Raw genomic sequence first — 13,900 nt, 5'->3', positions numbered from 1 at the left:
TTCATTTTAATTTTCTCATCAAAGCAGAGCCACAGTCACAAAGTCATTTTGGGAAAGGCATTTTTATTAAAAGGATTTTAAAATGCTTTTAACCCGAAATGTCGAGTGAACCTCATTTGATATTTCTTTGATAAGAATGGCTTTGTCCATTGGTAGCTGAGTGACCCCATCCCTTACTTTCTGACTTTCTGGGTATATCTTCTGTGTTATTTGTTTACCGATGAGATTTCCACATGAATTCTGGTGTTCATGGCCAAAGAAGGAATGTGGAGAGCGATGCTCGTTTCCAGGCAAAAATCCAGGAGACAGAGGACACAAAGTTGACTGGTCTGAGGGCTTCTGGTCCCCTCCCTCCTGTTCTCACGCTCTGTTTATTGGTACAGAGCCTTATAGATTTCTTCCTGAAGAAAATGGTGTTCAGGATGGACAGAGAGCAAGAAACCCCAGCCCAGTAGCTCTGGCCAGTTGTCTCCTTGTGGGAGAGGACTTGGGGTCATGTCACAGAACTGTCCTCAATTTTGGGGGAGTCTCTTCTAGGCCCCCAACCTTGGGTGTCTCTTTTAGGCATGTGAAAACAGCACGATGTGCCTAAGGTTTGGGCCTGGGGCCACCCCAGCTTGACCTCACTGACCCTCCTTATCTTGTTGCCACACTTCCCTGAGGCCCCGGTGGGTGCAGACGTCAGGGTTCCCTGGCAGGTGGGTGTCAGTGAAGACTGTGCCTTCCTCGTAGGACCTATGGCGGATCCGGAGTCCCTGTGGCGACTGTGAAGGCTTTGATGTGCACATCATGGATGACATGATTAAGGTAGATGGGGCTGCAGCTCCCACCCACAGTGTTCCTCCCACCCACTCCACATCACCACAGGCCTCTGACAGGGACGTCTGGCTTCCATGGAGAGACATGGGTTGGGCAGTGTGAGCAGCGTGCAGAGAGCTCTTCTGTTGGGGGCAGGTGTATCTGTTTTGCTTGGTTCGTCATGAGCATTAGTCTGAGAGCCATTGTGTCTCAGGGTCTAGTACTAAGCCATTCTTGGCCCCATGCTGTAACCCCTGAATCAGAATCAGTTGCCTCCCATACACGCCCTGCTCAGGGATTGAACCCACAACCTAGGTATGTGCCCTGATTGGGAATTGAACCAAAACCTTTTGTTGTAGGGACAATGGTCTAACAGCCACCCGGCCAGGGCTCTGTTCACATTTTTCTACGATGATTATGGATTGTTCACATAACCATCAGGTCATCAGTGAGCCCCAAAACCAGTTTTCTTTCCCTGCTGCTGCTCTGGTCTGGGCCACTTCCTCTCGTCTGTGACCATGTAGCCTCCTGCCTCCCCCACTCAACCATTCCCCACTTGTAGCTCAAATAAACCTGTAGATCCTGAGTCTGGCCCTGTCTACCCGCTGTGGGAAAACCTGTGAGGCTCCCTGTCCCCTCCCCCTGCAGAGTCACCCCTTCAGAGTCACTGACCCCTGCTGCTAGGCCTGCTCTCTCCTCAGTTTTGTCCACTCTCCTTGCAGCCAACTCCTGTGTGACCTTAGGAGGCAACTCCGAGGTCCCCACTCCAGGCAGCTCTCTTGCCCAGCCCGGTCTCTGCAGGAGGTCAGTGCTCCTCGGGCACCATGGTTGCTTGTCTCTGCGTTGTGTAGACTGGGATCCTCACGTGGGGGTGATCTGTCAGCTGTAGTGCTTAGTGAGGGCCACCTAACAGGCGAGTGTCCAAGCACCAGGTGTTGTCGTCATTGTAGACATTTGGTCCTCAAAGTAGCTTGTGAGATAAGCAGTGTCATCCCATTTTAAAAAGGGAGAAAGTGAGGCTTAGAGAGGTGAAGTGACTTGCTGGGGAGATAGCTCATGAATGGCACAGGGAACAGAGAAGCCAGTGGTCTGTGAAGACCCACTGCCCCATGAGACTGTGGCATTTACCCTGAGGGACTGGTCCATGGAGGCGAGGGGCCACTGGCATGGACCCTGGAGGTGGGGACATGAGCCCCTTACCCCGAGGGCAGCCTGGCCCTGTCTCTGCAGAGCCTCGAATCTCCTTCCCTTCTCAGCATGCCTTGGACTTTAGGGAGAGCAAGGAGGCTGAACCCCACCCGCTGTGGGAGTACCCGTGCCGCAGCCTCTCCGAGCCGCAGCAGATCCTGACCTTTGATTTTCGGCAGCCAGTCCCCCCGCAGTCTGTCCGTGCTGAGGGCTCCATCAAGCTGAGGAGGTAAGTGTTGGCTCCTGGGTGGGAGTGCTGGAAGGAGATAAGGAGGTGGGGAGTGCCTGCTTTCTGTCTAGCAGTTACTGCCCATGTGGCTAACCACTTGGCCTTCCTTGTCTCAGCCTTGCCCTTCTTGGTCTAAGGTGGCCCTGAGTGTATAGAGGGTCCCCACAGCCTCTGGGTAGGAGGCAGTGCCAAAGTGGTCTTTGCTTTTCCCTCCGCATCTCAGGCTCCCTTTGAGCTAACAGCATGTTGGATCATAGCTGCAGAGAAATGTGAATTTGGTTGCTATGGTTACCCATTGGACCATTTTTCTCCTGGGAACTAAAGCAGGTTAGGAATTGGTGAGGGCACTCATTGTGAGGCATGGTCAGGCCCACCCAGCTCCAGCTCCCTTCATGGGAGGAGCTGCTGCTCCCAGAGGAAGAGCCTCCTGGGTGGAGCCCTGAGCCCAGGGCCCTTTGGGGCTCCTCTGACGAGGGGAGGCAGGCAGAGACCATCTAGCCTGCCATCCAGGGTATCAGGGAGGGTTCTTCCAGCATGCGGTGCCAAGGCTGTGCTCTGAGCCTCTGGACCAAGCCTTTCTGTGACCGCAGGCTAAGGAGGCTGGTCCTGTGGCTGACCTGCCCTGTCCCAGGCTTACCTGAATACGTGGCCAGGCTGTGAGGAGTGAGGGGGGCTTTGGGTTGTGGCTCTTCTTGTTCAGCATTTTACTGAGTGGCTTTTAGTCAGGCAGAGTGTCAAGAGCCTCCTGACTGGGCAGGTGGAAGTGGGGAAGAGCAGAGGTTTCTGGAAAGCAGAGGGGAGCCCTGACCGGTTTGGCTCAGTGGATAGAGCGTCGGCCTGCAGACTGAAGGGTCCCAGGTTCGATTCCAGTCAAGGGCATGTACCTTGGTTGCGGGCACATCCCCAGTAGAGGGTGTGCAGGAGGCAGCTGATCGATGTTTCTCTCTCATAGATGTTTCTAGTTCTCTATCCCTCTCCCTTCCTCTCTGTAAAAAATCAATAAAATATATTTTTTTAAAAAAAGAAAGAAAGCAGAGGGGAGCCATGGCCATATTCAGCCATCTCTTGTGGTGCTGTTTCTGTTTCACCAAATATCCCCCTCCCCCAGGCCTGGGAGGAGCCACGGGGCTGTCCTGTGGATGGAATACCACCTGACCCCGGATAGCACCATCAGCACTGGCCTGCTGAAGCCTGCAGAGGACAAGGTACTGCTGTGCACATGGGCCCAGAGTGGCTGACCCTGAGAGCCGGTGCTGTTGGGGGGGCCACACCACCACTGTGCTCTGGGTATTCCTGGGGCATGGTCAGCCAGATGGGAACCTGGTCTGAGCAGTAGCTTCCCACTTCGAGCTTTTAGCAGGGGAAGCTGGCCAGAAGAGGGCTTAGCTGCTGGCCACCCTCACCACCTTCTGCTTCTCCTGCTGCAGGGATACTGTTGCTGGAACCCACACTGCAAGCAGGCCGTGTACTTCTTCAGCACCATGCTGGACCCCAGAGCACCTCTGGGAGGCCCGCAGACAGTCAGCTACACTGTGGAGTTCCAACCCCTCACTGGAGATATCACCATGGATTTCACACTCTCAGATACCCTGGATGATGAGCACTGACCCTCACTTAAGAAATAAAGTGGCCCGAGGCTCCGGGCTCTGAATGGTGTGGCTTTCTGGGAAGGAAGTTGAAGGTGCCTTTCCTTTCAGGCCCCAGTTCCAGTTTCTGGGTATGGAGACCTCTTCCCTTTTTCATTATCACACTGCTGGCTCCTCACTCCAGGTGTGGCAGGCAGCATGGGCTGCTGGCTGAATTTGAAGCCGAGGAGGGGGCAGAGAGCCCACTCTGCAGTGGTTCTGATGTGCTCAGAAAGCTCTAAGGCTTCAGAACCACTTTTCTGGGCCTCATGTGCTGAGGCGGCTGGGCTGTCTGTGGTGGTCGCCAGCCTGGCCAGTGCACTGGGACTTCTGCCTGGCTCTGGCTAGGAGGAGCTTCCAGGGGCCGAGATGCTGACTCATGGCTGGGCTGATGACCAGGTTCCGGCCCTTTCACTCGATGGGTAATGTCACCAAGCTACATTCCTAAGTATCTGGTTTTAGTGTGCAGCACCAGCAGGTGACCAAAACCTGACAATGGACACCAGGCTGAGGTTTCTCTGCTATTCAGAAGACAGGGAGGAGGCTGTTCCAAAGCAGTTCCTGAGATGCAGATCCAAGAAACCAGCCACCAGGAGAGGGAGCCAGGAGGTACAACCCTTTCCGTGTGTCCCCCTCTTGCAGAAGGACCTCACACCACCTCAGAAGTCTGGGGCAGATGAGTACACTGCTTCTCCCCCTGACCCTCAAAATGCCCTTTTGCTGTTTATCACCTGCCCCAGCTTGGGTCTGGCCCCAGCTTGTTGCTCAAATAAGTGGAGAACACCAGCCTTGAGCCTCACAGTTTTATTTTCTCCTTGTGATCCATCCTTCCTTTCAGCACCAGTAAAGGAGAAAAACACCTCTCTTTTCAAAATATTTTATCAGGTGAAAGATTGTTTTTCTTCTAGGGAAGAATCGTCTGGATATATATTTGATAATGTTTTTACCAAAACCTTAGGTGTGCTTACCATATAAAACCCCTAATGTCCCATGAGGATACAATACAGAAAAAAATACAGAAATTAAAAAAGTCTTTTTTTCTTTTTTAAAACAGTATTTCTAAATCTCAGCAAGTTAATACAATAGTTAAAAAGCATCAAGATTAATATTCATACTTAAAACTTAAGGTGGTTTGGACAAATGAAAATGACCATTTCCTTCCCAAGCTGACCCTGCCTCCTGGCTTCTCTGGAGGAGGCTGGGCCCCGGGCAGGTTCGGGACCTTGATTGGGGATTTGGGTAACCCCTCTGTCTGCCCCTCCCAGGCCAAACACACAGAATATGAGATCCTGGCAATGTTTCTTTTCTTTCCTTTTTAAAAATTAAAATGGAAAAGTCTGGCTTGTGCACGGCCCCTGGAGTCCACAGGCTTCAAGAAACATGTGGTTGGGTGATGGCAGCCTCGGTACTGAGGCCACATCAGGGAGTTGCTAGGGGAGCTGGGAGGTGGTACACCAGGGCCGGCTGTAGAGGCGACCTTGTTAGGACAGGAAGTGACTGAGGCACAGGGAGGTATGACTTGCCTAAGGCCGCCCTGTGAGAAGAGAGAAGCATGTGCCCCTGCACAGTGGCCCCCATCCAGCTGCCCTGGGAGGGAGGCAGCCCCTCTGAGGGCTGGGCGCCATGAGGTTTCTCTGCTTCAGGAGCCCTAGCCTGTCTCCCCTGCGCTCCTGGGTACACTGCCAAGCTGCAGCCTGGGGTCCTTGGCTTAGGCCCCACCACCTAGGCATTGTGCCTGCCCAGTAGGACCCTGCCTGTGTGAGTAGATTCCTGGATGCTCCTGGGAGTGAGGGGCCTTCTGACTCCACAAAGCCTGGCTAAGACTCTGAAAGCCAGGCCCTTGGAGGAGGGGCACAGCAGAGCTCAGGTGGGACTGTGTCCTCAGCAGTGAGTAGCCCCTCGTGGCTCTGGACCCTAGGGGCAGGGCTGGGAAGTATTGAAGCCCTCAGCTCTGCCACTGCCCTGGCAAGGTGGGTATATAGCTTGTCCTCTCCCAGCACAGGACCTGACCTCTGGCTGGCTGCTTGGACCCCTCTTGGTCCCTCTTGCAGCTCATTGGGTGACAAGGCACAGTGTCAGCGCACCGACACCAGAGGGTCCTAGTATGCTCCCCAGCCTTGCTGGGCAAAGCTGGCTTCAAGCTAGGTGAGCAGAGGTCAGGGTGCTGTGAGAGGGGGAGACAAATGGGGGTTGTCAAGAACAGTCCCCTGAGCCGGGGGAGCCTCACACCTGGAAATGGACACAGCCTTCTCTGTGTGACTGTAGGGAGCGTCCCCAGGTGTTTATAAAGGCAGGTGGGCGGAGGCAGTGCTGCCATGGGGCGATGAGCTGCAGGCCTCACGTATAGGCTTTGCCACGCCCAGTGCCTGGGTGCCTGGGGCTGGCCCTGGGCACCTAGTGGCAGAGTGGGCATCTATGTGCCTGGATGCCAACCAGTACCACTCCTTGCCCTGTGCAAGCAGTGGCCCCTGACCTTGCCACCCGCAGCCTGCACACTGGTGAGGGGGGGGGGACAGGTTGTCCTCTGCACTAGGGCCCCAGGGTCACTTTTGAGGGTGGGTCTGGGGGACAGAGCTGCAGCCTACCCAGAGGCAGGCGGACAGTTCCTGAGCTCCTCCAGCATATGGATGGGGACACAGTCCCCAGGGAAGGATTGGTCCCAAACCAGAAGGGTGTCTGGAGGAGAGACGGGATCAGGCAGAAAGAGGAGGTGTTGGTTTTGGCAGAAGAGAAGCTACACATTTATCGTTTTCAAAACCAGCAGGGCCCTTTCCGCTGTATCCGGGAGCTCCCCCCAGCCTCCGGTTTCCACTTAGAGTGGGTCCCAGGCCAGGAGGGGCGCCTGTCTCAGAAGAGCAGCATTCTCCCTTGCAGTTTGCAGACCCTCTTAACGTGAAGGGTTGTTCCTGGTCTGGACTCTTCCTGTTTTTCTTTTTAAAATGTAATCGCCCTTGAATGCAAGACCCTGGGAAGAGCCCGGGCTTGTGGTGACTGGACACAGCCCTCACGTCCCTGCTCATGAGCCGACCCAGCTGCAGGCAGCGCGCTGGCGGCCCTGTGCCCAGGAATGCTTCTTTGGCTGGTTCTGATTGTGTTTGGAGTTTGGCCTCGGGTGAGGCCTGAGCATGGGGTCTGAGTGACTATGGTGTGGCACATGGCATGCGGGCAGTGTGCATGCGAGGGTGCAGGCATGCGAGACAACATGGCAGCAGACAGAAATAATGAACCCTGGACGAAGCTTGAGAAAAGATACAAAGAGTACAGAAACCCGGTTCTCATACCCACGGGTTACAAACTAGGTTGTGCTGTAGATTTGTAGAAAATCACGTTTTGAAAGAATGGCACTGGTTGGGTAGCTAGGGCTCCTCGAGCTGACCTGACTCCTGTTCACAGCTGGTGCCCAGAGGTGCAGGGCAGCGCTGGTTGCAGCTCACCCAGGGATGACCTCGGCTCCCCCGGCCCCTGCCCTCTCCCTGGCACTGCTGCTGGAGGGGACATGGCCAGAAAGGGGCTTTGGCTCAAAGGACTAGGAGAGGCCAGGCTGCTGTGATGACTTGGCTGGTCTATGCCTCCTCATCCCCCGTAGACACCATCAACCGCATGGCCACCGGGAGGTGGTCGGTCAGGCCGGACAGCTGGGTGATGAAACTGAATTCTTCCACCTCCTGGGGTTGGGGGAAGAGAAGCATCCTGATTAGACCCAAAGGACACCATGCAGAGGCAAGGGTGGGTTCTGGGCTGGGGCTGGCGGGTCTCCCTAAGGGCAGAGAGGTGGGAGGATCCCGAGGGCCCCAAAGGTCGCTTGGACTGGCAGGTCTCACTTTCAGAGGAGAGCTCAGTGCTGTTGAGGGGTACAGGGCTCAGGGCCCCCTATCTATGGGCACGGCCTGGCTGCCCGACCCCAGACTCACAGCCTTCCAGTCCGGGCACAGCCCCTCCTCTGCATACAGCATGTAGTCGATGCGCCTGCCGTTGCCCTTCAGCACATCCTTGCGTCCCTTCTGGCATGCCCCCGAGCTCTTGCTGGTGGGGAAGGCGAGGTACTCCCGGCGCCCCTCCTCACTCTCCAAGACCCTGCTCATGCAAACAGTAGGCAAGCTGAGACCCTGGCCCCGCCCCAGGCCCCAAGTCCTGAGTGTGGAGCCAGGTTCTCACTCCGAGAGAAGCAGGTCAGACCACACCCCTGTGTTTAACAGCTTTCTTCCTTGTGGGCACCAAAAAGGATGGAGGGAAACTGAGTCTGAGGCTGCATGTTCCTGACTGAAACTATGCTGGAATGCCCCATGTCTTCCTCGGGCTGGCCAGCACTTGCTTTGTCTTTCTGAACTGGGAGTTTGGCTGTGGCTACAGCTTGGACCCTGTGCAGCCCAGAGACTGTACCCGAGTCGGGAACAGAACTGCCTGTCCCCTCTGCATAACAGGGTTCTGCTCTGAGTCAGTCGGGTCCCATTTGGGGGAACTTGGTCTTTACAGTGAACCTCAGGGACCCTTCTCGGGAAGACCCCAGAACCCCATGACTTGTTTCAGGTTCAGGGGGTGGTGGGGAGCTAGGAAAGCACCCAGGCCCCATCCCAGGACAGGACTCTAGTGTCAACCTGTCTCTGAGCAGCTGTGCCAAACCTCAGAGCTTCCATTTCCTCTGATACAAGAATGATTGCTGTGGGCCCCAGGACCAGGGGACCAGGAGTGCCAAGAAAGTAATAACGGGATGTGACTATCCTGTTCCTCAGAGGAAGGAAAATGACATGGGTGCTTAAGTGCTAGCCAAGGTTCTACAGGGAGACCAGGATGCTCGGGTGGGGTGTTAACACCCTGAATCCGGGTCTCCTGACTCCATGTCTGCCATCTGTCCTGCCAGGTTTCCTGCAGAGTCTGAGCACCTGTGGGGAGGAGCCTTCACGGGAGACTGTCGCAGAGACAGGTGCAGGCCGATGTCAGGGGCAGAGTGGCAACCACTGAGAGACCCTGGACGGGTAGAAGGAGCACCTGGACAGGCACAGCCAGCAAACATGGATTTCTATAAGGTCATTATCAGCATTGAGATAAATAATACTAATGAATGCAGAACATTGGTACCTCTCAGAAATATAATCCATTACTGTCCTTTGCCTTTGATAATTAATTCCAGCATCAGTGATCTGCGAGTTACTGATAGTCATTTTTTAATCATCAGCTCATAAAAAGATAATTTTCTCGGCATAGGATGATGTTTCAAATTTAGTCTGTAATCTAATTAATTGGCTCAAATTAGCTGCAAGGAGCCATTGCCGTGACTCTGTGCAGTCTCGGGCTGTGAATTATAAATTGGTTCTGCCGCTGGCTTCTCGAACGTGTCCTTTATGGAAGTGTCATTGGGTTCAAGAATGAAGTTTGGTTGCAATGGAGCTGACTCTACTTTGAAAATAACTGGCTTACTAGTATGTTAGCTTTGCTTGTATTTTTATTTGTCTAATCGGTGGCGAACAGTTGCTGGGCTCCCTGGAGCAGGTGTCATCCCCAGGGCTCTTTGGCAGCCGTGAGCCTTGCCCTGGAAAATTCTGGTCCCTTTTCCTGTGCTTGGCAGGGCCCCAAGTCAGGTTCCCAAGGCAGACAGGGGTTGGGATTGGACTGGCTCTTGTAGAGTGAGCCAGGACTGCAGGTGTAGGAAACACCGCCTCAGGACCCCGGGTCTACTTTGGGGCTTCTCTGTAAGGCCGACCCCTCCGGCAAGAATGCCTCCAGGGCCTCCACCCACCCCAGCTTTGTCCCTGAAGCTCTCATGGGCTTCCTTCTCTCCTCTGCCCTGATTGTAGCCATCTCCCCACAGCTGAGGCAGAGCTGGGTGCTCAGCCCAGAACCCGGCGCGCCTGGCCCCACAGCGGGGTGCTTACTTTTGTAGATTGTCAGGGGAGCTCACATCCTCGTCGTTGATGCCATCCTGGTCCAGCATGGTACCTGGAGACAAGGGGTGAGAGCAGTCACTGCAGGTAGGACCCAGCCAGCCTCCAGGAGGCATCTGCCAGCCCGGGTGTCCCAAATCCCCCAGCACCGGGGTCTTGGGAGCAAGTCCTGGAGGTCCCTCTAGGAAGCACATGGGGAGCCCAGGCTTGGTGCAGTGTCAGCTCTCAGCACAGTGGGTTCAGAACCTGGCAGTGCTCCTCCCCTGCCCCAGTTCCCCTCTACCCACATTGCCTGCCCCAGCGCCAGCTCACCAATTGCCCATGGCTTCTCCTCGCCAGGCCCCAGGCGGCAGGGGTCCTTGTAGCGTGTAAACAGGGAGTGCTGCTGCTCCAGCTTGTCGTCTGCAGGGAGGGAGAGAGGCAGGCTCAGAGAGGGAGGTGACCTACCCTGCGTTCCAGTTTGTCCTGCCAACTCATGAAGCTAGAGGGCCTTTCTGAGACCCTGGAGAGGAAGGACAGGTCACTGAGTGGGCCTGATTGGATGAAACCCCTCCTGACAGCCTCTTCCTATATGTGCTGGGTCCCCACCCTCACTCAGGAAGATGTGAGGAGCACCCAGCATTTGGAGCTGGTGTCAGGCATGTGACAAATGAGGGGCCACAGGGCTGCAGTAGGGGGATGTGTTACATGGTGGGTACCTTTCTTCTCACAAACCTTTGAGTTGCCACCCTTGGGATGCCTTCCTGGCCGTGAAGAAACAGCTGTCAGCAGGTGAAGGCACCACCCTGTGCACCCTGAGGGTTAGGGCCATGCCACCCACCCATCCTCCATTTCTGCTGAGGCTCTGGCCAGAGTGGAAGAAGCCCGGGAGCCCAGGCTTGGCAGAAGCTCAGAGCTGCCCCAGTTCCCAGGAGGTCCCTGGGATGAGCATGATCATCAGATTCACAGATCAGATATTTAAGTCAATTGTTTGAAATTTCACCCATGATGAACTTCGAGTCTAATGGTTTAAAGCATGATTTGCAGGTTCAATTCCCAGGCCCACCACTTCACTGGCTGTGTGACCTTGGACTAGTTACTCCACCTCTCGAGGTCTCAGCTTCCTCTTCCATAGCATATGGATAAATACAGTGCCCACTTTTGGGGTTGTTATGAGACTTAAATGGCACAGTTGGCCCATGACCAACCATTAGAATTATGCCTGGTGCAAAGTAAGGGCTGAATTAAGACTTGGTGAGTGTACTAGCTGACTCGTCCTTAGTCTGAATTTCAGAGGCTCCAAGCCTTCCCTTCACAGGTTCATTTTTAGGGCATCTTATCTCCAGCAAGGAGGCTTCTGAGCTTTCTAGGCAGAGTGTGGGTGCTTCTCATTCCAGGATTTCTAGGGGGCAGAGAAATCGTAGTCTTGTTAACATCCCACCCACATGCTCACAAGGAGCAGGAAGTTCTTCGAGCTGCCTGTGTTGCTAGCTGTGACTGGAGCCCCCACTCTCCCCCAGTAGCCAACCTGAATGGAGAGGAACCCAGCCTCACCGGAGGAGCAGTTGTCAAAGTTCAGATCTCCACAGACGATGTCAAACGCCACCAGCTCCTCGGGGTTGGCTGTGCTGGACGAGGAGGTAGATTTTCGGAAATCAGCCAGCCATTCCAGAAGCATGTCCAGCTGCTCGCACCGGATGGCACTGTCTTCTACAGAGCAGAACCACAGAAACCCGATGACGAAGCTGCAGCCAGGCCCCAGCCAGGCCCTGAGAAAAGATCCTCCACCCCCAGACAAGTGCGGGCCACCAGACCCTACCTTCCGGGGCGTGCAGGTGTGTACAGGTGATGTATCCGACAATTCTTTGGTCCTGAGGTGTGCTTCCCACCTGCACCTGTGGAGTAGGAGGTGAGGTGTCGGTGGGGAAGTCTAAGTAGTCATTGCTCTGAGCACAAAAGGACACTGACAACACCACCCCCAACCAGGTGAGATCCTTACAGGCCCAGCTCTGTTGGCTTCTGGCTAGACTTTAGCACATGTCCTGTTTCCGGAATTTCCTGGTTTAGTGCATGAGGCAGATGCATAAAGAAATGGCAGCTCCACTCTCCCCAGACCTCAGTCCACACCTCCTGTTCACCCCCTTCACGAGATGGAGTACCCAGGGGAGGAGTAGGACCGGCGGCACCTCCCCGACTCTGTGCCCAACCGCAGATGACTCTGGCAGGCTGTCTCCACAGGTTGGCGTAATGATAACAGCATCTCAATGTACAGCACAACTCGAAATGGCCCCCGTGGTGACCTGATGCAAGCCTGAGCCCTTGTTAGGAGCTGTGGAGAGAGGTGAGGGGCGGCCACCCAGCCTGCTGTCTTTCCCAGGCCCTCCCCACAGCTCAGCTGCTCAAGGCTAAAACAGGTGAGGCCCTCCCAGGCATGCTCCCCAGGACCATCTGTGGGCACCTTTGCCCAGAGGCCTCTGGTTGACTCAGCCTCTTCCTCTCCAGCCTTCCTCTTGCCTGAGCTTCTGCTGTCTTCCCCAAAGTTCACCCATCCATTCTTTTTTTTTTTTTTAAATATATATTTTATTGATATTTTACAGAGAGGAAGGGAGAGGGATAGAGAGTTAGAAACATAGATGAGAGAGAAACATCGATCAGCTGCCTCCTGCACACCTCCTACTGGGGATGTGCCCGCAACCAAGGTACGTGCCCTTGACCGGAATCGAACCTGGGACCTTTCAGTCCGCAGGATGACGCTCTATCCACTGAGCCAAACCGGTTTCGGCCACCCATCCATTCTTGATTGGGTTTTCAATGATGACAAGACCCTGGACCCTAGAAACTGTCCCAGGAAGGTGACCATAGAGGCCAGGTCTACAGGTTGTGTAGCAGCAGGATGGGTGCACCTGGCATCCACCAAGAACAGTCCTGCCCATCCTGAAGCTAAGATGGCCTGAATTTGCCGCTACCACTGCCACGCCACGGTCCTCTACTCTGAGAGCCTCCAAGGCTTCCATCTCTGCTGTCAAAGTCAAGTTGGCATTAATCTCCATATGGACTTAGGTGTCATCACACACCCTTAGCTTTCTGCAGCTCCTCATCCCCTTTCCCAGCCAGATGGAGACACATCTTTTCCCAGCGCCCTGGGCGGGATACATGTCTGGTTACTTGATAATGGGCCATACAGCCTGGATTTGGAGCTTTTTATAAACTCATGTTCACTTCTTGCCTGTATTCCAGACCCAAGCCTCAGTCTAAAATTCCCTGCACTTTTGAAACAGCTCAAGAAATCCCATACCACTGATGTGTCTGTCCTGTTGCAAAAACACAACCCGGTTTTAAAGCCATGATGCCCCATGTAAGGCCACACGGTGGCGCGCTCGCCCCTGTGTTCCTTGGGCAATGACTGCCTGGTCCCTCTTCAATAATAATACTGCTGTGAGCACCCCTGCTTAGTGCTTCTACATCTGTGAGGATTATACTAAAATTATACCATAATTGGCCAGGGCCACGAGGCTCTGATGGCTGAGGCCAGTTCAAATCAGTTTGCGGGCCCCTCCCAATTTCTCCTCGAGCTCTGCACTGCTTCCTGAGCTCCTGGTGACTTAGGCTTTTCGCTGGCTGCCCATTCGATGGTCTTAGAGCGTTATCCCCTCACTCCTTCAGCACTTAGTGCATCTGCCTGTGCTGAGTACTGGGCAGGGACAGGACAGGTGCAGAGAGGCACCACTCAGCCCTGCCACTGAAGAGACACAGGCCAAGGCCATCTGCCTCTCCCTCAGCCCTTCCACCAGGCGCCTCACTCAGCTCCTCACCCCTTTCCCGCTCGGTCAGCCTGTGAGCGCGCTGAGATCCACTTGATTATGTGCCGGGACTTATTGATTTCTGGCTCGAGTCCTCAGGAGCTGCAGAGGCTTGTGTTTCTCTTGCAAAAACAAACAATCACACTGAGAGGTTTTGCCTCTTGATACTGGTGGGCACAGACTGTCAATAGAGAGGGGCCCAGAGTCGGGCTCTCTAATTGGCGAGGCAAAAGTGAGTCCAATTCCTTCCTTCTCAGGCCCTCGCAGCAGCAGGAAAGCATTTCCCTCAAGGATCAGCAGTGCCACAGGGTCCATGGGAGGAGCGGGGTGGACAGGGGAGCCCCGCCAACGAAGGGAGCACTGGCTCCACGCACAGCCAGGGCAGCATTTTCCCAGCCCCGG

The 13,900-nt window shown here is 54.8% G+C and overlaps 2 protein-coding genes across 4 annotated transcripts in view; one reads left to right on the top strand and one right to left on the bottom strand.

Annotated features, from left to right (window-relative positions):
* The window catches only part of PRMT7 (protein arginine methyltransferase 7), a 45,752-nt gene extending 41,080 nt beyond the window's left edge, over nucleotides 1-4,672 (top strand). For all 3 annotated transcript variants that reach the window (XM_080645661.1, XM_080645662.1, XM_080645660.1), the window contains exons 15-18: nucleotides 733-807; nucleotides 2,055-2,215; nucleotides 3,324-3,420; nucleotides 3,643-4,672. In XM_080645661.1, coding sequence (XP_080501787.1) covers nucleotides 733-807; nucleotides 2,055-2,215; nucleotides 3,324-3,420; nucleotides 3,643-3,822 — 513 coding nt within the window. In that variant the 3' untranslated portion in view covers nucleotides 3,823-4,672. The remainder of the gene's footprint in view (nucleotides 1-732; nucleotides 808-2,054; nucleotides 2,216-3,323; nucleotides 3,421-3,642) is intronic.
* Nucleotides 4,673-4,823: 151 nt separating this feature from the next.
* Nucleotides 4,824-13,900, bottom strand: part of SMPD3 (sphingomyelin phosphodiesterase 3) — a 79,895-nt gene continuing 70,818 nt past the window's right edge. The window contains exons 4-9 of the mRNA XM_080645663.1: nucleotides 11,518-11,593; nucleotides 11,253-11,408; nucleotides 10,032-10,121; nucleotides 9,711-9,774; nucleotides 7,752-7,914; nucleotides 4,824-7,505 (exon numbers count right to left, since the gene is read on the bottom strand). Coding sequence (XP_080501789.1) covers nucleotides 7,404-7,505; nucleotides 7,752-7,914; nucleotides 9,711-9,774; nucleotides 10,032-10,121; nucleotides 11,253-11,408; nucleotides 11,518-11,593 — 651 coding nt within the window. The 3' untranslated portion in view covers nucleotides 4,824-7,403. The remainder of the gene's footprint in view (nucleotides 7,506-7,751; nucleotides 7,915-9,710; nucleotides 9,775-10,031; nucleotides 10,122-11,252; nucleotides 11,409-11,517; nucleotides 11,594-13,900) is intronic.

This window comes from Plecotus auritus, assembly GCF_963455305.1.
Source record: "Plecotus auritus genome assembly, chromosome: 10".
Lineage (NCBI taxonomy): Eukaryota > Metazoa > Chordata > Mammalia > Chiroptera > Vespertilionidae > Plecotus > Plecotus auritus.
This window is presented reverse-complemented; position numbering and strand designations above follow the sequence as displayed.